The 23375-nt window shown below is 40.6% G+C and overlaps 3 protein-coding genes across 3 annotated transcripts; all 3 read right to left on the bottom strand.

Annotated features, from left to right (window-relative positions):
* Positions 1-838: 838 nt before the first annotated feature.
* On the bottom strand, positions 839-2934 carry LOC129362687 (rho-related GTP-binding protein RhoG-like). Its single transcript, XM_055034393.1, has 2 exons — positions 2855-2934; positions 839-2521 (listed from the first exon to the last, which is right to left on the bottom strand). Exon 2 carries the CDS (start codon positions 2496-2498, stop codon positions 1923-1925), a length of 576 nt encoding a protein of 191 aa, XP_054890368.1. The 5' UTR covers positions 2499-2521; positions 2855-2934; the 3' UTR covers positions 839-1922.
* Positions 2935-7279: 4345 nt separating this feature from the next.
* On the bottom strand, positions 7280-10821 carry LOC129362815 (rho-related GTP-binding protein RhoG-like). The gene is made up of 2 exons (XM_055034567.1): positions 10756-10821; positions 7280-10129 (listed from the first exon to the last, which is right to left on the bottom strand). The coding sequence occupies exon 2, from the start codon at positions 10098-10100 to the stop codon at positions 9525-9527; it is 576 nt and encodes a 191-aa protein (XP_054890542.1). The 5' UTR covers positions 10101-10129; positions 10756-10821; the 3' UTR covers positions 7280-9524.
* A 1735-nt stretch (positions 10822-12556) lies between these two features.
* fhdc2 (FH2 domain containing 2) lies at positions 12557-22707 on the bottom strand. Its single transcript, XM_055033895.1, has 12 exons — positions 22555-22707; positions 20963-21508; positions 20805-20866; positions 18350-18452; positions 17999-18084; positions 17706-17806; positions 17352-17422; positions 17097-17204; positions 15898-15968; positions 15367-15484; positions 15113-15277; positions 12557-15022 (listed from the first exon to the last, which is right to left on the bottom strand). Exons 2-12 carry the CDS (start codon positions 21398-21400, stop codon positions 13148-13150), a joined length of 3198 nt encoding a protein of 1065 aa, XP_054889870.1. The 5' UTR covers positions 21401-21508; positions 22555-22707; the 3' UTR covers positions 12557-13147.
* Between the last annotated feature and the right edge of the window lie 668 nt (positions 22708-23375).

Here is a 23375-nt window from a genome sequence, read left to right as displayed (position 1 = left end):
AATACAACTACATTCTGGCTCCCATTGCTGCTCTTCTTCTCCACTGCTGTTTTTCACCTTTCGCTGCTTTGTAACATCTTTTCTGGAGGGAAACTAATGACTGCAAACCAAACAGCTTATTTTAAAGCCAGTTCACTAAAAACTGGTCACATTAATGGACCTAAGAATGAGTGACCTGCCCTTCTTTGGCCCACTGCAGAGGGATTAGCCTTTCTCGTCCTATTTAGTTCAGCCAGGCCAGAGTTGAAGTTTTTGCAAGTAAATCTTGGCAGAGTTCACTAAAACTATTTATTTCCCACTAACACAGACACACTCTATAAGTTGTAAACATGCTGTCAGCATTGTCCTCATTTAGAGAAAGACTGCAGGACTGAATTTCGCTAGTGATGTTGTAATGAGCCTTTGGCTGAGCTCAACTCGTCTGTCGTTTGTCAAAGCCTCCACCCATAAAGGTCAGAGAAATATTTCTGAGTAAGCAAGGGAATGCTGACTTTTTAAGCGCCTCAAAATGGATTCCACTTGCGGGTGTCTGCCTAGCTGAATAATGACGCTTAGGAGGGTATAGACCATTGACTCGACCATTAAATGTATGCAGGTATAAAAAAAAATGTAAGGGGCTTTGAAAAATGGTTCTCGTGCAGGACCCTGTGAGGCTGTGCTAGCAGGATGTTTCCATCTAGTGTTCAGATGATGCAACTGTGAATCACAAAATCACCAGACCGTAAACATTTCCCAAAGAACTTCAGAGTACTTTACTTGGGGGATTTTTTTTTTTGTCGTACATCAACAATGTGACTCAGTATCATCTTTCACCTTCATGTGACTTCATTGTTCCAGTATTTGCATTCATATCCATTCAACTTTTCACAGTTTCTCATCTTTCAAAAATAAACCAAAAAAGAGAGTAGTGGTATTTTGGGATAAACTTCTAAAGCAGTGCATACCTGTGAAGTGAAATAAAAAGGATTTAAAATATGTATATATGTTTATTTATTCTTTTTTCATCCAGCCCTTGTACACTAATACCAACTTTACCAACTTTACACTCCATACGTAGGATTACTAACATTGTAGTAACTATGTTGTACTGACATTGTCCCGTCATTGAGCTTTAAGAGAGAAGCTGGTCAGAGTTGACAGGACAATGGATGATGTTAAATAAACAGAAAACCCAGAAGAAAACCTGTCAGAGGCCGGAAAAGAATTGAGAGTAAAAAAGATGAACGATGCCACACAGAGGAAAGGTTTAGAGCAAAGCATGTTTGAGTGTGGGACTGATGCAGTTAAAGTCCAGACCTCAATTTGATTACAAATCCTGTGCAAGAATTGAAATTCACTGTCCATTCAATCCAACTGAGCTTGAGATATTTTGCAGACAAGAATGGGCACAAAAAATTTTAGTCTCTCTTGCAAATCTCTTAGAAATGTGCCTCAAAAGACTTCCTGCTGAGCCTTTTAGATTTCTCATTCTAAAAAGAGAGAGGGAGAAAAGAAACTTGCATCATTATCTGTCCACTTTACCCTGTGTTCACAAAAAACTCAATAAAAGACTGAGGTGTTGGGGTAATTTCACAAAATCCGAACAAGTCGAAAAGTATGGTCTCTTTGTTTCTTTCTAATTCACATATATATTATTGTAATTTATTTATAAAGTAATACATTAATGCAAAACGCATACTCTGAGGACTGAAAATGTAAAACAATTTAAAAACAAAGCCAAGAGCAAATTAATACATGACATGTGCTCTGTTGAGCTCTTTTGTCCTTTGCTACACCACAAGAGATGAATAAGAAAGAAAGGAGTAACACAGGAGAAAGCCAAGTGAGGAAGACGTCAGATAACCTCCTTTGTTCCTCTGCATGCATTCTCGTCTGTTGATCTTCATTATTCCTCTCCATTGTCCAAATCTGGGAACTATTTATCACAGCAGCACACACTTTTCACAATTCTTTTTAGGGGCTGGAAACAACACCACCCTCGCAGCTTCCTCAAACACCTCCCTAATGTTTTCCTGCTGCAGAGCAGAACACTCCAAGTACTTAACGGCCCCGATCTGGTTGGCCAGGACGTCCCCCTGCTGATGGGTGGTGGGCGCCAAACCCTGCTCCTTTAACTTCTTCACCGTTTCTTCATCAGCTCTCAGGTCCGACTTGGTGCCCAGCAGCAGGATTGGCACTTTGGGGCGTTGCTGAGACACTTCGGGTTTCCACTTGAGCCTGATGTTATCGTAAGAGGAAGGGCAGCCAATAGAGAAGCAGAGTATGAAAACATCTGCATGAGCATAGGCGAGGGAACGCAGCATTTCATATCCTTCGCGGCCTGCTGTGTCCCATAGAGTGAGGGTCACCGCTTGCCCATCAACACTTATGTTACCAGTGTACTTGTCAAACAGTGCAGAGAGGTATTTCTCCTTAAAAACACTGGTCGTGTAAGCGACGAGGAGAAAGGTTTTACCCACATCCCCATCACCCACCAACGTACACTTTACGGTCTGCATTCTCCTGACTGGGACTGCAGTGCCTAACAACAAAAAGGCATGATGAAAAACAATAAGCAGCAGCACTTACCAATCAAAGCTCTACATATTTACATAACAAATTATCAATAAACTAGCACACTTAATATACAATCTTTTAAAAGCTTGAATGCTGGAGGTAATTGGATGGAACTGTTTTGTGAAGAGCTAATTGACTATAAATCACACGTTTTACTGTTTACTTATCAATAACACATTTAAAAGCTTAAACAGCTCCATATCTGACCCAACAACACAAGCTGCTATTCTTCTCCAACAAGTCTAAAATACAAACATTGTCACCAACAGTAATATGTAGAAAGACTTCTTTGACTTACCAGCTGTTGACTCTGAACCCTTCCCGGCTGATAATTTCAGCTTTATTACTAGAGCTGTACATTATGTACTAGCAACAAGCAGGAAGCAATGCAAGAAGCTGCTTGCAAGTGGTGTCCTAATCCCAGAATGTCCCTCACAACGCAACCCAGATGTGTTGAAATCACTTTTCTAAATAGAAATACTGCCCGATTAACACTAGTGTGCTCCCAAATCTCAGAACAAAAATCTCGAAGACTTTCTATAAATTGTTACGGAAAATGATATTTCTCTTGACAACACAGTTATACATACACACTAAAAAGACTTTTAAACGTGATTGTATTTAAATGTTTTTCTATGTGATTATGCTGCTTCTTATAAAAAGACAGATTTTTTTTTTTTTTTTACATTTCTGAAGCTGCCAATAGTCTGCTGTTGTGTGTGGAATTTTTACACACAAAATTCATCCTGCCTTGTATCAACCATGCAGGCAAGTGGCGGTGAAATGGTGCATAGAAAATGTTCTTTCCACACTCTGGGCCCCTAACTAAGCATTGCAAAAACACTACAGCCTGGCTTACCATTCCTTTGTGACTATGTAAACTATACTGTAAACATATTCTGACAACTACTTATAGAAGGATAATGCACAGAGCTTAAATAACAGAAAACTATTTTTCTTAAACATGACAATGAGCTCACTGTACTCCAATGGCTTCCACAGTCATCAGATCCAAAGACAATATAGCACCTTGTAGTTGAATGAGCGACTACAAGGATCGCTCTTTCATGGATATGCAGACAACAAATCTGCTGCAGCTGCATGGTGCTGTTGTCATCGAAACATGGACCAAAACCATGTCTCTGGCACCAGCATGTGTCGTAACGGACTAATGCAGCTCTGCAAGCAAACCAGAGTCCAACTTGGCAAGACTTTTTCCTCTTCATGGTTTTTAGACAGGCTCCCCAGGATGAATCTGAGACTACTACTTGTAAGATTTTCTTTTTTAACAAGTGGGAGACACAGCCTGACTTCTGGCTGTGCAGGAAGGCCCTGCATGTGCTGCTTGACCCTCTTCTCTTGGAACAAAAGCTGCAGAACAAAGAACTTTATGTTTTTGTTCCCCATCTGACAAAAAGCACATTTTGTCCCTGGGTGCTGGAGAATCTGTGAGAGAGACACGTCTTCCCCGCAGGCTAATTTTCTTTTGAACTATACAGAAAGTATCATTCGTGTGAAGTTTCATTTGCATAGAAACTTGGAGGACTGAAGAACAGGACAGAGCAGAACTGAGATGGACAGAGCCCTAATTTTCATCTGCTTTAGGTTAAAGAGTAATGCTGTACATGAAGCTGAACATGAAAATGGATTAGACATGTTATACGTGTCAATATAAGCTCAAAGAAGCAGAGCGATTGCCATAGAGATAAAGCCATATCGTGTATTTATTATTTTCCTGTCAAGTAGATATTACAACTTCAAATGAAAATCTGAAGTTGTAAATCAAAATGAAAAAGAAGAAGAGTTTCTGTTTCTTTGAGTACATCGAAGGCCACAAGATTTAAAGTTAGAGTTAAGTGAAGGTGAAAACCTAGGTTGAGGAATATTCTCCAAGCTTACTCTAATACATAATTATTCACACAATTGCATTCTACGCTTATTCACAATCTCCTCTGGGGTTCTGCTGTGCAGCCTTGGATTTTACACAAACATATTTTAATGATTCATTGTAAAACTGAGGCGTTGCTCTACAAAAACGACCTCGCCTCCTGATGCTACATCATTAAAAACATTAAGCTTGCATGTCGCATGAGAATCTGAAAGCCGATTTAAGGCAGAGAGAAGTGAGACAAAACCGAGGCCACAAGTGAGTCGTTGACTCACGCAGATGACAATCTGCCCAGCACTGTTATTAAAGCCAATATCAAGTAATTAAAATAAGTTATGCACACACACAGAAATTCTTACTTATGTGAGACATTTCATGATCAATGTGATCCCAGTTATGAGTACTGATTGACGTCAAGCTGCGGCCAAATAGCGAAGAACTGACACAGTGTCATTGTGTGAATCTGCAGAAATCAGAGCTTTTAGGACAATCACTTGAAAGTTAGTTCAAAGTACTTTTAACAAGTGTGATTCATTTCCATTGTCACAAGTTGATGGGTTTTTGCTCCTTCAAGTCTAGCTCTTTATTTTCCTTTAAAAGCAAGGGGACATTGAGTTATGGTGGTCACAGGAACAAACATTTTTTTTATTCTTTGGTGGATTTTTTGGGGGGTTAGAACCTCATAGACGATTCCATTCAGACACTCACGCAGAGCCATCCTTTGGTTGGATATTGTCTCACAATCTGAATGACCAAAAGTATGTTCTAGATCTTCAGATATTTGACTCGTGAGCATCACCACAACATCCAAAGAAAGGATTGTAAAGCATTGCCCTGAAGCACACATCCATTTATTGAAGTAGAAACACAAGGATTTCTACTTGTGTTTCTAGTCGGACAGCTATTACTCAGCACATTCAATTGGTAGAACAACAGATAGTAATCGCACACAGCTCTCCTGCAGCTGGCTCCGGTTTGACTATCAGTGATGTGTTAATCTGCTTTTACTCAGACAGCTAGTGTGAGTCGAGCTTTCTCATAGCTACGGCTCTGTTCTTTGTGGTTTCTGGTTTCTGTTGCTCATATGACAGCGGCGTGGTTAGCACAGTAAGGAAGGGAACTAGCGTAAGCCTCATCCTGTATGGAGAAGGGGATGTTATGTTCCATCCATGTTATATGTTGCTTTCTTATTTAGCAGTACAAACGTTTGGTTACGTCGTGGAATGTCAAGGTTTGGTCTTTAAGTCCGACTGACGTGACAGGTGGGAATTAACGAGAACTGCTGATCTTTTTAATACTAGAAAAATTATTCCACTGGGACTCGTGCACAACGAGTATGAAGCATAACTTGTCTGACAATTTCACAAAAAAGGAAGATATGCAGAGAAAGTTGTTTTTTTTTTTTTAAACAGATATTTGTATGGGAGCTTTCAAGCAGAAAATCTTTGACACTGTCTAAAAATAGACGCCTTAGCCAAACTTATTGTAATCTGTCTACCGCTGTTGATTGCACTGAGTGTCAGATCTTAGCATTTTATAATTTTAACAACACAAACCTCAATATATTGTATTGGACTTTGAAAACCAACACAAAACAGAGAGCGTCTTAATGGAGAGAGTCTGTGAACAGATGTTTCTGTTTGTTTTTTTCATCTTGCCACAGGTTCTCAGTTGGATTTAGGTTTTAAATTTGACCAGCCACTTTAATACACCAATATGCTTTGATCTGTTGTATTTTTAATTGTTATCCTGCTGGGAATTGAACTCTTACCCCAATCTGAACCATTGTTTTTCAGCTCTGGCCCTGGCCTGTGACATGTTTGCTTTCAGGATTTTCCTGTTTTAAGCTCAGTTCATCGTCACATCAACCTTATCCCTGCCAAAGAAGAACATTCCCATAGCATGATGCTGTCACCACCCAGTTTAACTGCTGGAATGGTATTTAGGAGTTTAATGTAAGAAGGGATCGATTATACAGGCACGCCACACTTTTCAGATTTTACTCATAAAAGATTTTGAAAATGTTGCTATTTCATCTTCATAATTAAGTGTTAATCTATGTCATAAAATCTTAATAAAGCATTTTAATGCGTGTTGAAAGGTGGAACTGTTTCAGGTGTGTCGATGAGAACTGCAGCTACCATGCTGGTCAGTAAAGCAGTGGATGTTTCCACAATTCATACTTTACCGACTTCTCTAAATGATGCATTTCCCACTCAAACAAGACAATGACACAAATGTTACAAGCTGTAAACATGCTGTCAGCATTGCCTTTCGCTGTGCAGCTTTCAGAGACAGACCGCAAGAGGAAATGTGTTCTCAGTATCGCGACGGTAATGTTGTAAGGAGCCCTGAGTTCAACACATCTGTCATCTGTCAGAGCCGCCACCCCGAAAAGGTCAAAGAAACATTTCCATGTAAGCTTCAGCAGGCTGACTTTTTAAGCCCCGGATTTATGTATTTTCCCCTATATGAGTGAATGTGAATATTAGATATAAATTTACTTTAAAATGTGTATAAAATCACACAAAAAAAGTTTTACTCAGTAATACTTTCACTTTGGCCCAAGACTGTTTCCATCTTGTGTTCAGATGCGGTAACTGAGACCATAAAAATAACGTGAACATATATGCGTGCTATAGGAACATAATGTGGTTTAAAGAGCTAAAAATGTGGATAGCTGTGCGTCACTGTGACTAAGCCTTACTCTGCGCCTCAGCAGGAGTAGCCTACTCTATTATTTCCTCTTCGTCATCAGTAAGAGGAAAATTAGCTGTACTTGACAATAGGCGAGGAAGAGAGAGGAAGGAGGATTCAAAAGCAAAGAACGCTTGCTGGTTTTAGGCACCATTTTATTAGGCATAATTTAAAATCATCTCACTGTTAGTTCATTTATACAAATATGTTTTTGTTATTTATAAAACAATTACAGATCTCTACAAATCAAGTTCCCAGTGTAAAAGCGTAGTACCACGCACACGGCAGCATATTGCTCCAGGACACAGATACAGGCAGCCCACAGGTGTATGTTCCACTTTGACAGCACAATAAGAGTAAATTGGGGACATGATTAAAGGGGAAAAAATAGGTTTTCCACAGATAGCAGTTTAAAATATTGTGCACACACACAGCCCTTGTCAGACCTTCATGGGAAATTTCATGCGTCTTTTAGTAGATCTAAAAACGCGTCAATATTGTCACACAAAACCTCATGCTTTTATTGCTCTTCATTTATTCTAGTCTCTGCACAAGCCACAATCAAGGTTAAAGTATTGAATCCCCCAGATGGCAGTGTAAATAAAAATAAGCATAAGGGTTGCTATTATTGCTGCTAGTTGTAAGCACAAAGAGTTATAAAAATACTTTAGAAAAATATATAAAAATCTTCTAATGTGATGCAGCAACACATACGCAGCTCTCGTTAACTATGAGCACAAGTTGCACTTGCGCTTTGCCCTCACTGCACAATGCGAGGCAAGGATGTAAACCACAATCTGTTAAGAGTCGAGAACCCCGTTTCACAAATGCACACAAGTCTCGCTGCGCATAAAGACAGCTTAGCACCTGTCTTACAAAAAAAAAAAAAGCTGCAAAGAGACAGTCATTACTGGAAGGAACTGAGGCAAAAGATGTGTACAAAAATAAATCTGAGATTTTGGGGCTTGTGCCAAAACGTTTCTGGTAGTACTTTTAGCAGTAAAATGTGAGCCTTTGGGCTAGACAAAGATTTAAAGATCTTTGGTTTAGACAAGGCACCCGATCAACACTGTACAGTGGGGTTACAAAGCTACAATTTATGCTGATCGCTAAACCATGAAATACAGGATAACACGAACACCGCCTGATGTGAACCAGTGAGACTTATTATGGCATTACATGTTACAATGAGTGGATTATACAGTGGTCGTTCTCCATTGACCCTAGACAATCGTGGTTGAAAAGGGAAGCATTATGGTGCTCTAGTTTATCATATGTGATTAAAAATAGCGCACAGATAGTTTACTGATCAAATAAACATGAGCTATTACAAGAAAAAATATATTCAACTTTGGCATTAACTGCACATGTAAGTTAAAAACATTTCAGGATTAAGAAAAAAAAAAATCATTTACAGAGTAAATTCACAACTAATACACTCTCCTTAACCTCACCTCATGAAAGAGGAACTCTTGAGTATGTTTCTAATGGCACTCAAAGTAAGCCTGAGAAATTCAGATGTAAGACAGAGGAAAGCTAACTGCAGTCTGGCTTCCTGACTATGTTGACTTGTAGGAATCCTGCACCAGAATATAATCATTTGGTAAAATTACAACATTCGCTCCTCTATTAGGAAAGCGGGCAGCTCTTAATGGGTCCAGCTTATCTGCAGAGAGCCATTAGCTCTGACGTGCAGGAAAGCAAGAGAGCACAGCAAGAGGCGGGAAGTGCAACTTGCTAGACAACTCTGACATTCTAGAATGAGCTGAAGAGGAACTGCTGGGATTTGAACCATTAATATGTGCATTTGGCTAAGAGGCGACGGCATTTGTCCAGGAGTCATAACACCTTGTCTGGATTCAAGCCAAATGAAATTAAACACTTCAAGATTCAAGATCAGGTTGTTGACCTCAAACTCGGCAGTTCATTATACATCAATGGGCAACTCAAAGATCTTGATGGCAACTGTGCTTGAGACTCAATGAGATGCAACTTAGGTGAGAATATGAGGTAGTCACTAGTTCTCCACCTGAACAAACGCAGATCCGCTTCCTCCAGTCAAACATGGAATGGTTGGATGATTAGGAAGTTTTTGCTTGTGGCAACCATAATAATCATTTTTTTAAAAAGCACAGAACCTATTAATCTAAAAGGTGTCAAATTAAAAGGTGTAAATAAAGAGTTAAAATTATAAGGTCTGTTGCCTTCATTTTGAAACAGTCACTTTTGGGATGCAGGCAACTCGGTGAGGTCCTCCAGGAGATGAGTGAGGAAAATTGACAGATTGGAAGCAACTAGATGGCATCCTTTGTTCTACAGCCTCTCTTTTGCATCCGTGGATCTCCATCATCCCTCTCCGTAGTCCAAATCTGGGAACCATTCATTACAACAGAATGCACTTTTTATGATTCTTCTTTGTGACTGGGTACAAAACTGCTCTCACAGCTTCCGCAAACACCTCCTTGACATTATCTTGCTTCAGCGCAGAGCACTCCATGTACTTGACTGCTCCGATCTGCTTGGCCAACGCGTTGCCCTGCTGGTTGGTGGTAGGGGCCAGACCCTGCTCCTTTAGCTTCTTCACAGTTTCGTCGTCGCCTCTTAGGTCTTTCTTGGTGCCCACCAGCAAGATGGGAACGTTTGGGCAGTGGTGGGACACTTCAGGATGCCACTTGTGCCTGACGTTTGCGTGGGAGGAAGGGCTGCCAATGGAGAAGCAGATTATAAAAACGTTGGTCTGTGGATAGGAGAGAGTACGCAGACGATCGTACTCCTCCTGGCCCGCCGTGTCCCACAGGTTGAGGCTGACATTGCGGCCATCCACACTCATCTGAGCGCTGTAATTGTCAAACACCGTGGGAATGTATTCTTCTGGGAAGGCATTGGTAGTATAAGAGATAAGTAGGCACGTTTTACCCACTGCCCCATCACCCACCACCACACACTTAATGGTCTGCATCCTGCCAACGACCACTGGGGCTGTAGCACCTAGCAAAAGAAAGAAAACAAACCCCTAAACATTCACAGATTACAACTCTCACAAGTTACAACGTTGATACAGTTCTCCGTCAAAACATGATGATATAACGGTGTCAAAGGAGAATAAAAACGACAAATTTACCGGTTTGAAAACTTGTGACGATACATCCAAGTAAATAAGTAGTTTCACACTGAGCTTAGCAGCTGAGCTAACTGCTGCTACCGCTAGCTTTTTTGGCGTAGCTTTAATTGCCGTTAACCAGACAGATGTGCCTCATTTCTAGCTGCTTGATATCTAATCCAGTAGAGAAAACTGTACTTAAACAGGTGGTATTAAAGGAACCGGCAGCTACACGCACTTTTTTCTACTTCTTAATATTTTTACCATATTCATTTATAACACTAGGCGTTCCCCCTGTGACTAGAATCAAGCTAAGGAACTAGCTCGTTTGTTGCTAACGGACTAGCTAATTAGCAAACAAGCTGAGCATTAATTTCAAAACACTTTCTAAAAGTTAAAATCCTGCCAGCTTGCTTGTCTAACAGTTACCCAAAAAATATATATTATTCTAACCTGTACCTCAAAAGTAACCATTTGCTGTGAAAAGTGAAATATGGATAAGTTTGTGACTTACCGCCACTTAGCTTTCGATCTTTTCTTGCCTGGTATAGTCAATCACAGCCGCATCCGGGGAGTTGCCCATTACGTAAAATCGACGTTTATAGCGGAGGCTGGTAAATGTAGTTTCACTTTCGTAATATCTGTTTTCTTCCTCCAGATGGCGACGTTAGTCTTTATTTTTTCTCCATTTGATCGATTTTTAAACTAGTTTTATCCAAGCTTTTGGGATTGTGAAATCCATCAAACATCTTATGATGAACAAATTCTTGTGCTGAAGATGTTCAACATAATTTGATGTCAAATAAATTCAATCAATTCTAATGTATAACATTAAAGCTTTTGAATAAAGCAACAGGGATTACATACTACATTAAAATTAAGTTTTCTCAAAATTCATGATTATGAAAATGTGTCTGGTATACGATTAGAACCATTGACTTCTTCGCTGCTTATTTCACACAATTTCATTTCACATGCATGCAAGTCTCTTAAAGAGCTCAAATATTGAATCACAAAGTCATGTGACCAGCTTTTTGAATATTTGAAGACAAACTTTGAAAGTCATACATGGTATTATTGCACTTGCTGTTTGAAGCAACCTCTTTTTATCAATTTTATCAATGAAGGCACTGTGTTACAGCCTGCTTTAGACCACATAAACAAAGGCCTTTAAAAAAAATCTGTCAAGCCCAGTCTGAAAACCTGATCACTTCATCAGCTCTATTTTACCATAATCTCTTTCACCTGTCATATTAAAGCGGAAAAAAAAAAACTAACTAACTCTGTAAAAGGATCTGTTTTCTATTTTAGATGTTTTGTCCTGGAAGCACTGGTGATGATGTCATCTCTAAGCACCGCAGCAGGTCAAAAGGCCAACTGCTGACCAACAAGTGCAGACTTCAGATCATAAAGAGGCACCGGTTTATTGCCTTTCCCAAGAAGTTTCGGCGTCACTGCAGGCTATAAAAAGAGAATTCCCACTGGGACCCGATGCCCACAGTCGCCCTCCACCCCAGGCCTCACACACCCCAGGCCTCACACACCCCTTCAATTCTGCCAGGAGATTCCACAAGACAACTATAGCATTTCCATGGCAGCAGTCACTAAAAGAATCAGGGGTGACTGTGTCAAGAGATGCAGCAAGAGGCAGTTTTAAACAAGAGGGAGGGGGGAAATGAAGGTCACAAGAGGGGTTGTTATTGTGGATGAATGGAGAGTAAAAGTTTTCAATGCAAGCACAGATATAGTAAGGCCTTTCATATTTTCCCATATTACAACCAAAAAGTCAGGTTTGCAAATTGTCATGAGGAATAAAGAGGATGAACTTTTGGACTTAATTAAAATGATCATATTTGTGGGAAAACTAAGACTGGACATCAACTTGAACACACCACAATCACTGAAGAAACACAGCAGAAGTATCTTTTCCTCAGTATGCAACATAATCACAATGAAAGACAGAGGGTACTACACTCAAGACATTACTGGAAGACAATTTGTTGGGAGACTCAAAAAGGTTCTCCAAAGACCCGTTTGATTGCACCCAAGAGGTTCTCCAACATTTTTTACTCCAGCTAGCCTAAACCTCTATAACTCTATTTGTAATAGATGAAAACAACATATCCTTTTCCTTCTACAGTAATCTGTGTTTGCATAGTGCATAAAAAGTTAAATACATTGATATATGTGGTTGTATAGGGACAAAATGTGGAAAAAGAATTGTGCATATTATATAAGAGCCTTCCAAAAACTGAAGACACTTCTTTTCACAATAATGTCTTTATTATTTCTTTGACTTTATTTTTTTTTTTTACAAATACATATCTCAAAGTGAATAATTATACTCAATAAAGTTATAGATTTCCATACAAAATAAAAATACAGTAACCATCTCCTTAGGCCTCTTTTCAGTTTTGTAAAGTGCAGCTTTTTCTTGAGGCCAATTGGCAACAAAATTAACTGTCCAATATAGTACCAGGTTCAAGTTAAAACAAAACCCTGATTACTCAGGTATTGGCCACAGTGTGCATAACATTTGGATTACTTTCTTGAAAACTGCTTTTCTACCCACAATATCAATTAAAACAACATCCTAAAGTGAAATGTTTCTCCAAGTGTTGAGACTGTTCTACTGGAAGAGTCTTCTATCGCTGTCCTACTGCCTGCAAAGGACATAAACAGATGTCAAAAGAGGTAGATTGTAGAAAATGCACTACCCTGCTAATGTGTAAAAGATATAAAGTATTTCAAAAGCTCTCAGTGGCAAATCAAACATATAAACCAGACACTCAAATAGACAAAAGATTTTACTTAAGATTAATTCAAATCAACTCAATGTTTAGTTAAAACTTAAAAACACCTAGAAATTCATACAGACACGCAGAATTTCACAGCAAGTCCTTCCATCATCTCCATAAGGGCTGAGCTGCAGTAGCTCGGGGCATTTTGAGTCCAGGTATCCGGGAAGCAGCTGGAGTTTTAGGGTTAGCAGGTGAGTTGCTGGGACAGGTTGTTGTCTTAGCTGATTTACTGCGGGCAGCTGAAATGACAGCTGTGCGTATGTTCTTGGCAGTGGCCGAGGATGGGCTGCTGGCTGTCCGCGACTGGGACGGCAGTTGACACTCAGAGTTTGGAGCAACACGTTTGGACACACGGGCGGGAGCTCCTCTAACAAACGTAGATTGAGTGCTGCCACAGACCTTCTCTTGTGGAGTTCTGTCTGAAGACCTCCGAGTCAAAGTGGACTTCTCTGTAATCTGTGACTCGTTTGCAATTCTCTCCCGTGTACTGGTACTTCGCTTCACTTCCGCATGACCTATAGTTGGTCGAACAGAAGACGACGAGCGAACTGAAGCGCTGCGGGGAATGGACGGACGTGCAGAAAGCGGTGGGTTAGCAGGCGCTGGAGCTCCATTGGAAGGCTCAGTTTTGGAGTGCACTCGGGGTATGCCTGTGCTGTTGGAAGGGACTGTCCGTGACACAAACCCCCTCTTTGCCCCAATACCACTACGCATCAGGGTCTTCACAGTTCTAGCATCTTCTTTTGGTGCAATAGACACTGGTGCAATCCCCTCGTGCAGGTTGACATCCCTCTCCTTCCTCCACTTTGAGCATAGACTTGGTGAAGGTCGTGGAAGTGGAGAGGTTGGGGGAGTTAGTGTCTCATATGACCGCAAACCTTTTACCAGAGTATGGCACTCCAGTGTTTCACCGACACGTGAAAATGACCTGGTAGTTTCTTTATCTGCAATTGGCAAATCAGAGGCCTCCTTTGGCTGAGAATGACCAAACTCTGGCAGACTAGAGGGCATCCAGTCCTCCTTCACTGGGGTTAAAACCCCTCCAGTTTCTCCATCTTTTATTAAACTTGCATCAGGTAAAGACGTTGTGGCACTTATTTTAACTGTGGGACTGTACTTTGCAAGTGGCTGGAATGATACTTCCTCTGCAGATGATTGTAATTTGGTCCCGGTCTTTGTATTTCTGTCAGAAAGTGTTCCACGACTGTTATTGGACTCATGAACCAAAGAGTTTCCAGATTTACTCTGAGTAGAACAGTTACTATTGGACAGCCTACGTCTGCAAGCAGAGGTCTGGCTTTTCACACCTTGGTCTGATGTATTGGTACTTACAGCAGCAGACTCTATACTAGAACTGTTCAAAGTCATGTTTTCAGGAGAACTATCTGCCTTTTCTTTGTGTCCTGCTGTTTTCAGTTGGTCATGTAGAGAGTAAGAAATGCACTCAGGTCCATCCTGCTTCATAGTGAAGCTTTTTCCATGTTGAGAAGAACTAGATACTGCAATGTGGGAGTCTTTTACTGCCTCCATTCTCTGTTTTGACATTCTTATCCCTTTTTCCAGAACAGACTCTTGGTCAAAGGGGGAACATCCCCCATCAGTCTCTGGCGAACTGCAAAGTATAGCACTGGTTTTGTGGTCCGAGGAACTGTTTGAGTGACAACCAGTGGATGTCGGACTGCTCCCCAAGACCGGGAAGCTCTTGAGAATAGATGAACTGTTGAGATGGGTGTCATTTTGCATGTGGTGTATGAATCTACGAGAATCAGTGGCTCTAAGACTACGGCGATTCCAGGTATAGTTCAGGTTCTGGTCTAAAAGTCTCTCCAGTTCATCTTGGTTTTCTTGACAGTGAGGCTCTCTGGCAAGACTCAGCCCCAGGTCCAACCCTGTACAAACGGCAAGAGACCGCCGCTTTTCCACAATCTCTCGTTGACGTTCTAGACGTTTCTGCTCCTTGAGGTCCCGTTCCTCATTTTCCTATTTAGAAATGGAAGGAAAATGAATATCGGTCATTATAAAGTGATCAACAGAGCAGTTAGGTTTTTGTGACCTTCCAAGGCATCTCACCTGAACAGCTCTTTGGAACCGGTGGCAAAACAAATGGAAAACCTTGCACGCCTCTTCGAGCTTGAAAGTGCTGTCATCTTCACAGAAAAACTCCATCAATGCTTGACTCGACATCCTCATACCCTCTACCTCATCATCGGCCTCTTTCAGTCGCTCATCAGCCCTCTGACCACAGATAACACACATTTTCAGACACAGATTTTCATTCATTTTGGTCTTTATTTCTAACCAGAGGTCAAAGCAGTGATGTATACCTCCAGAAAGGATTGTGCCTGTTGCTTAATCTCTGTCTCATTCTCTACATTTGTCTTCAGTTCAGCCACTCTGTTTTTTAACTTTGCCAGGTCATCTAGCACAGCTTCTTCACACAACCTGAAGGGAAAAACAATAAGCACTGTTGTAACTCTTGTGCCTAAAAAAAGACTGCATGTCTAAAACGGAAGGAAAAGAGATAAAACTGAGTGAAAAATGTGTTTGCAAAATCCAAAGTGGAAATACAGACATGGTTCCAAAACTTTTTTAGATAAATATACAATTTTGAAAAGCCCATTAGCTCAGATATTGGCTCGGAGAAGCAGTGTTGTCTTAACGCACTCTCACACGAGCAACTAACTACAGCTGCAAAGCGAGGGAGTGATCAAATAATGCAGTGGATTGCAATGCATTACTCCGTGTAGACTACAAGGAGATATTGTTGTTTTTGAGTGGGCTTTGTATGTTCCCTCAGAACTAATCACCACAGAATCCAGGATTCAACAGCATCCAAAGTTCGGGAAGAGACTGACCTGGAGGCAGAGCCAACGTGGCCTAGTTGGCTGGGAAAAGAAAGTAAACTCTGGTCTTTTTTCACAGCTTCCTGTGGAGACGAAAACAATTGATTATCTTCTCCATTGTCTGAAAGGATACAATACGCAAGTTGCAAAAAGATGACAATGAATGGACTCTGTGGAGCTTTTGGTTTCAACAGAACACTTTGGCATTGTTTTGTACTTTGCTGCCTAAAATATTTTTTCTTGTAAGAGCTCTAATACCTCTTTCTATTATATCTAGCTTTTCAAAAGTGAAAAAGTGAAAAGTGTAGGCAAAACGACCTGCAGGAGGCACCTATGTAGAGTACAAATGATGACAAGTTGTTACTCTAGACTGTTTCATTGTGATTTTCAACAAACTACTTGAGGATTAAACAGGCAGATAGAAACTGGTCCTCAACAAACTTGTGAATTTTTATTTATGTATTTTTTTATAATGCAGCAAAAGTCCTGAGGTTGGGATTCAAAACTCACATTATGTCACTGAAAATATTTCTTCCAGTAAATCCACCCCAAACTGAACGAGCTTAATTTATAAAAGCCAATTCAAACAACAGCTAACGTCAACAGGTTTGAGTAATGACCAGTATTGCTGACCTCTGACCTGCATTTTCACAGGAATTATACACATTTGCTTCAGGAGGTTCTATAAACACCAGCTGGTTACATTAAAAGACCAAAGGATGTTTATAAACAAAGTTGCAAACTGTGTTTATAAATCAAGTTAAAATAGTCAGTGACTATCAAAGCAGGTATTATGTGCTATTGTACTCTTATGACTACATTAAAACCAAAAAACAAGATGATGACAGGTAAAGACCTCGTTGTAATCCAGGAAGATGCACACCCTGTCCAGGTGCACCTTAGCCAGGCTGTTCGTCCAGCACAGATCTACAATCAGCACAAAGACTTACAGGACAGGCAGCCATGTACAAATGCTCTCACAAATAAGTGCAACTTAGAGTGGTCAACGGATCAGTACATGTTTTTGTAAGCTTGAACGACGCTTCTCACTGGGAGAAAACCTCCACATCCTTAGGAGACCAAGCAAACTTTTCCCAGAAATACCCTGGTCTGTATTCAAATTGCTGTTTTAGGCAACAGAGTTACCAACTCTACCTACTGATGAAACAAGCATCTCCCCTCCCAACTTCATCATACAATTCAGAACATACCATAGCAACGAAATGCAGCAAATTCATGCCTGGCTTGTTGGCTTTGGTGTCTGCCAATTTGAGAAGTGATGAAATTCGAAAACCAGCCGCATTCCCTGAATATCCACCCTGAAAAGAAATGCAGACAACTTTAAACAACAGATGAAAACCTTGAATGTAAATCTCAATCAATCAACAGCTGAAGCATAAACCAAAAATAGCTGATCTTGCATTTTCAGATCCATCCAACAACTGAACGACTGACATGCTACTCACGGCATTCATGTAGTTCCCCGCTTTCAGCACCAGACGGAGGATGGAGTGCAATTCGGGACAGCTCAGCAGTTCTGGAGCGTAAAGATAATCAATACAGTGCATTATGGCTCAAGTAATGACAATTAATCTGGATCCAGCTGACATCAAGGCCACAAAACAAGTCAGCAACTTTTATCGCCCTGAAAAAAAAGCAGCGCATGCACATTTCTAGTTAGCCTGAATGCTAAATAGCTTATCTCATTTCCACTGTGGCGCCTGACAACCACTCAAGACTAAACACAAGAATTTCAGCAGGCCTTTACAGTCCCAAGTCTTAATGGTGGTGGAGTACACAGCTCCCTGCTGTTACTTTACCTCTTGCCGCCTCCCTGAGACATCTGGCTGCCACACACAGAGAGGTCAGAGCGGGGTCAAACTCTTGTTGTAGGATCATGGCATCCAGACGGAGCCGAAAGCTGGTGAAAGAAAAATGAGTAAGATGGATCGATCAGCAAGAGGGGTTGAGTGATGAGACAAAAAGGCCCTCGAGATCATTCTTCAGTTCAATAAACGTGACAAGGTTGAATAAAGAAGGCTAAGGCAGAGTGAAAAAGTAACAAAAATGTATTGAGATGGATGTACATCTGTGTGTTCTGTTGGGGGTGTACCTGGGAACTTCCACTAAAAGCAACATGAAAAGATCAGGCTCCCCAAGACAGCTCTGTTCTCCACAGAACCTCCTAAGGCGACATTCCTGAAAGAAAGAAAGAAAAAAACATATATGCTGTAAAAAAAAAAGAAAAAAAGAAAAGAGAAAAAAACAACTTGCTAAGATTCAAGTCCAATATATTTCAGCAGGATCTTCGTCTGGAAACAAACCACATCATACAAAGTGGTGTAATGGCAAACTTTTGATCATCCTAACTAAAGCCAGATGAGTAAGGGGAGCAGGGTGGGGGAAGGTGAAAAGGAAGCAGACTGTCAGTCGTTGTATTTGCACGCTAGATTAAACCTTTTACCTCCTCGCTGTCAGGAAGCAGTTTGGAGAGCTCTGTGAGCTTCTCTGCTCCGTAACGATCTCCAACACCGTGCCTGATATCTTCAATGATCTCCTTAGCTGGCCTGTGTAAAGAAATGCACCAGCTCATTTCACATTGCTGAAGGAAAACAGAAAACTAGATGTGTGCCGTGCAAAACGAAAGGTCTGACGCAACAATAGTAAAAGCAAGTGCCTAGAAGACAAACAAAAGGCAGACGTGCTCAGGAGACAACCGAGGACGTTGGTGTGTCATGAGGAGGGACTGAAACCGAGACAGCCGTTTAACCTCTGCCGTACATTCTTGGAATGAGACAAGGATTTACTATTCCAGTCATTTTTTAATTATTTTCCACATCCTGTTACATTCCCCCATCGATGATCTTGCTACAGAGAGCAATTCTTGTCGACCCGTTCATCTTATTCTTATCTAAAACTGTCAAAGAATCAATTTTTTGAGGATTGTTCTTTCTGAATTGCTAATCTACTGGAAACAAAACCCTGATTGCAATGACGTAAAGCTAAATGATATTTAAGTCTCTATTGGACAAAGAAAACACCAAACTAGATTTTGTTTAAACTCCAGTTGCGCTAACAAAACTTTCACTGTGTCATCTTTTGACACAGTGAAAGACAAATACTTGTATACGGATGAGTCTTTTCACAAAAAAAAAAGAAGCTTTTTCCTGCAAGTCCCAACAAATCTAGTTTAGAAAAGAAAGCATCTCCAGTTGAGAATCTCATGGTGGCATGGCAGCATTGAAACTTGGCACTTTCCATGACTCTGTGAGAAAGCATTGCATAATTATCGACACAATAGCGCAGGGTGTCCTGGAGGTTAGTGTATTTAAGCTCACCTAAATGGTTATGAAACAACTCTTTCCATTATAATAGGTGCAGCTTTAAACCACACAAAGAAGGTTTTAGGGGATGGCTGACGAAGACAACCCACTGGCAGCTTCTCAGTCAGCAGGGGGCAGATTTAAGATGAGGCATTCTTTACGGGCATCAGCAGGTGTCACCTCGATCTCCTAAAGAGCTACTTACTCATAGGCCTCCTTAAAACTCCAGCTGCTTAGGGCGCTCAATCCCTAGCAGTACACCAGACATCCCCTTCGCTGAAGGGGTTTTACACCTCTCACACCCGTTAACGTCTGACATATGGCTGCTTTCTGCAGTTTAAGTCAAGTACTAATCCCTTGGATTCATTTGGAAACTTTGGTGTTGCATTTTCTTCTGAACCTACTTTTAGTTTGGGTTAATTTGGTAAAATGTAGGGGGAAAGCCTTCGCGTAATGGCTAAGATGTAAGCTTTGCAAGGCACTTTCTTTACTTATGATTGCCTACAACGTACCTTTTTCTGTGCGCATATTAAAATATATCAAGTCAAATAAATGTTTATGTCAGGCAAAGATAAGCAGTCAAGTAGTCTGATGGTTCTTTGGTGCCTGAAAACCTGGACAACTTTTTGATATCCAGAGAAAAGTTAAGTGATCTCAAGCTTAAGTGCAGTGGGGTTATGTCACAGTACAATGATCCAAAGTACACAACAGTTCCACTGCCGAGTGGCACAAAAAAAATAAAAAAAATCCAAAAGACAGGATTTGGAGTGGCCTAATCAAAATCCAGACTTATACCCAATTGAGACACTGTGGCATGATCATAAACAGGCTTGCAAATTGTTCAAATAATACAATTTTGCAAAGAAAAGTGGCCTAAAATTTCTTCTCAGACTCACTGAGCGTAATCACAAACACTCTGTAGTCGCCGTTACCGCCAAGGGTGGAACAACCAGTTTATGGTTTGTATGGGACACTTATTTTTTTCCACACTGGTGCAAGTTAGTTTAGGCTTCTTTCAGTTTCGAATAAAGACTTATTTCAAATTTTCATTTTACATTTATTCTGGTTGCCTTTCATATTAAAATATTTATGATGAGCTGAAACATTTAAGTTTGACAAAAACAAACAAAAAAAAAACATTTATAATGCTGTAAAAACATTTGGTCCAACTTAAAAGTCCAGTTCCAATGATCAATAAGTAAAAACCTGCAGAATATATCAGCTGTATTAATACTACTACTGTATAAAAGTTCCCACAGAACTTTCTGGACTGCAATTAAGATTATTATTTAAGAAACGGTATCTGTGCCTGTAATATAGCTGTAGTGAGGCTTGTTTGACTGGAGCATAAAATGTTTATTAAGTCTATAAGAAACCATAGCTACATTATTTTTATGCTGAAACAGAAGAAGCAAATTTTAAAACCTTGTTGCTGAGATGGATAAAATAAATCTCACTATATTGAGTGTATGTTTGCTATAAACCGCATTAACACTACTATCATGTTAAAGTTACGACATAGAAAGAAAGCAGCAGTAAATCTTTAACTTTGATCAGTTAAAAACTTCAAATTTATAAAGGAGTTACAAATCTTACATTTTGAATTGCCGCAGAAATATTCCTATGTTCATGCTGCGCTTGGAATCCAGTAGGAAAATCTGCAACGAAACAAAGCACACACACACACACACACTTAAGACCAACAACACCAGACAAAAATGCCAAAAAGTTTGTTGCCATTTAAACGGTCTGACCTCTCCCAGGCTATCCTGTGGGGATCTGCACCGCAGCAGCGCCGAACGTCGCCTCAAGGTCACGGTTCTGTCCCTTGGCATGCTGTCCTTTTGCCCAAACAACTCATCCAGAGAATGGAGGTCAATAGGAAACTCATCCTCGTCGGGGGCCGCACCACTCCACACGCTCTTCCTGCCTTCCACTTTCTCTTTGGGGATACGCTCCCAGTTGAGCTTCCTCAGGCGACTCTGACGTACAGTATCTGCCCGGCTAAAAGGTGAGGAGAACGCAGGCGGCGGTGGGGGAGGAGGTGGAGGAGGAGGTGGTGGCGGTGGTCCTTGAGGGGCATCCAGCACCTGACGTGACTCCATGGCTGTCACTACCACGGCATCGGTATTGGGCTTAGTTCCATGAAAGGCACGAGATTCCTTGACGGCCACAGTCAGGTTGATGTGCATAGAGGCTGTCTGGTAGATAGAGTACGGGGTTACCACAGGTGAGCAGGCTTTTGCGGCCTTGCTCTAGAGAAGTCTTTTTGCTCTTGGTCCAAGTTCAATCCATAAAGTCTAGAACACAAAACAGATTCAAAACTGGACTTATAAATCAAGAAATCAAACCAGCCAAAACATTGATGACTTGCATAAAATGTGGTTTCATTGATTATTTTATTTTCAACCTGCTTTTCGTGCAAAAGACTCCCCTGGTCTAAAAAATCCAGCCGGTGACTCAACTTTCACTGGAAATATCAAAGTATTTTTACAAGAAAGTACAAGGAAGGCAAAATGAGCTCTTCCCATATGTGGGTTGTTTGAACAGCTTGTCTCATCCTGTTCAGTTTCACCTCATTGCCTGTGCACACACACACACAGGCACTCTTCCATCATAGATCTTCCTTTCTAATTATGAAACAACGAGACACCAAATGCAAGCAAAGATGCAAAGTTAACCAAGCAAGCAAATGAAGGGTCAGCAGCACCACAGATCAAAAATTTCCATACCTACACACCTGAAAGACAAACACACTCCCGCACATCCAAGTTCTAGACTGTGACACTTTTTGTGTGTGTGTACTTCCAGTAAAAATCGTATTAATTATGCATCTTTTGTCTCGGCGTTCGACATGCCATTCCTTCATCTCCTGCGATATCTGCAGTGAGTCACAGCTTTCGGAAAACTACAGGCCAATCTGATGACCAATCTGTTTCATGGAGATCCGCATGAGCACGCTGCAAAAGCCACAACCAGTAATCTCACCCACGATCAATTCATGAGATCTGCACCATTTAGTGGGACCTGCATCCTCATAGCTGAAGAACATCATGCGGGGAAATTCGTGTATGACTTAACATGTGTTTTTTTATTATTATTATTATTTTTAAATGCGTCGCAGGGGATAGAAAACGAGTAAAACAGTCTAAAATAGTTTGAAATAAACTTTTTACACGTTGCCATTTGTTGTAAAGTAAGTATCCCAGGAAATATTGTTTATTCCAGCAAAATGTAAGACACCCAGCAATATTTCAGCTTAGTTTTAAATGCAATAAAAATCACATTGTTTTTGCTCATTTTCGTTTCTCCTTCAGAACCAAGTCAGGTTGTTTGCTTGACTTACCTGACGGCCACAGAAGTGATTCTAAAAGCCGCAATGAAAAACCACGACCACCGACGTCGGTTCCATACGTTTGCGCTGACTTTGCCTGCAAAATCCTTTATTCCTAAAAAACTTATTGTGCCTCGCTCGCTGCAATCTCGCGTCCTCTCCTCAACTTGCAGGGAAACTTCCACACTACTCTCTCCATCGCGTGCGCGCAGGCGCAGGCGCGCACCCCGACATTCACACGCGCTTTTTTTTCTTCCCCTCCCGCATCCTCCCATTTTTCCCATGGGCGGACTGAGAGCTGTCAGGTGCTATGGGGTCAGCCTTCAACCTTAATCAGCAATCACGCTTTGACCATCTCCGATATTCAGTCAAGTTCTAAAACAGCATATTTGTTTTTCTAGTAATAAATTATTTTCATGTTTTAAAGTCTTTTTTTGTCAGTCCAAAATAAGTCTACAGTCTTAACTGCATTGGGGAAATATTCACACCCTTAAACTTTTTTTTCACATTTTGCCAATCTGACACCATGTTTGATTTATTTTTTCAATCAAAATTCAAATGACATTTTAGCAAACAAAAGAAAGAAGTATGAATTATGGAGTGAGAAATTTTTACAGCAATACATCTGAACAATGTGCTGTGCATTTCTGTTTGGCTTTTACTCTGACAAACTGGAACAGGAGTCACATAGTTTGCAGTAAATATGTACATTTCAGCTTTTTTTTTTTTGAAGACTTGAAAGATTTATCAGAGAAGATTATTGGAGTTAATGTAGGTATGTAGAGTGAGAAGTGGAGAAGTTTGCTGCAGGTTTCTTGTAATAATGAGCAATG

The sequence above is a fragment of the Poeciliopsis prolifica genome, unplaced genomic scaffold (assembly GCF_027474105.1).
Source record: "Poeciliopsis prolifica strain line A6 unplaced genomic scaffold, Auburn_PproV2 SCAFFOLD009, whole genome shotgun sequence".
Lineage (NCBI taxonomy): Eukaryota > Metazoa > Chordata > Actinopteri > Cyprinodontiformes > Poeciliidae > Poeciliopsis > Poeciliopsis prolifica.
Note: the sequence above shows the minus strand (reverse complement) of the source record. Positions and strands in the feature narration are given on the sequence as shown.

Coding starts and splice junctions, on each gene's coding strand:
- LOC129362687 (XM_055034393.1), bottom strand. CDS start 2,498: ATGCAGACCGTAAAGTGTACGTTGGTGGGTGATGGGGATGTGGGTAAA.
- LOC129362815 (XM_055034567.1), bottom strand. CDS start 10,100: ATGCAGACCATTAAGTGTGTGGTGGTGGGTGATGGGGCAGTGGGTAAA.
- fhdc2 (XM_055033895.1), bottom strand. CDS start 21,400: ATGCACATCAACCTGACTGTGGCCGTCAAGGAATCTCGTGCCTTTCAT. Junction 17,423..17,705: donor TCTCAGGGAGGCGGCAAGAG/GTAAAGTAACAG, acceptor TTTACGCTCCAG/AACTGCTGAGCTGTCCCGAA. Junction 15,278..15,366: donor AGGCACAATCCTTTCTGGAG/GTATACATCACT, acceptor ATCTGTGGTCAG/AGGGCTGATGAGCGACTGAA.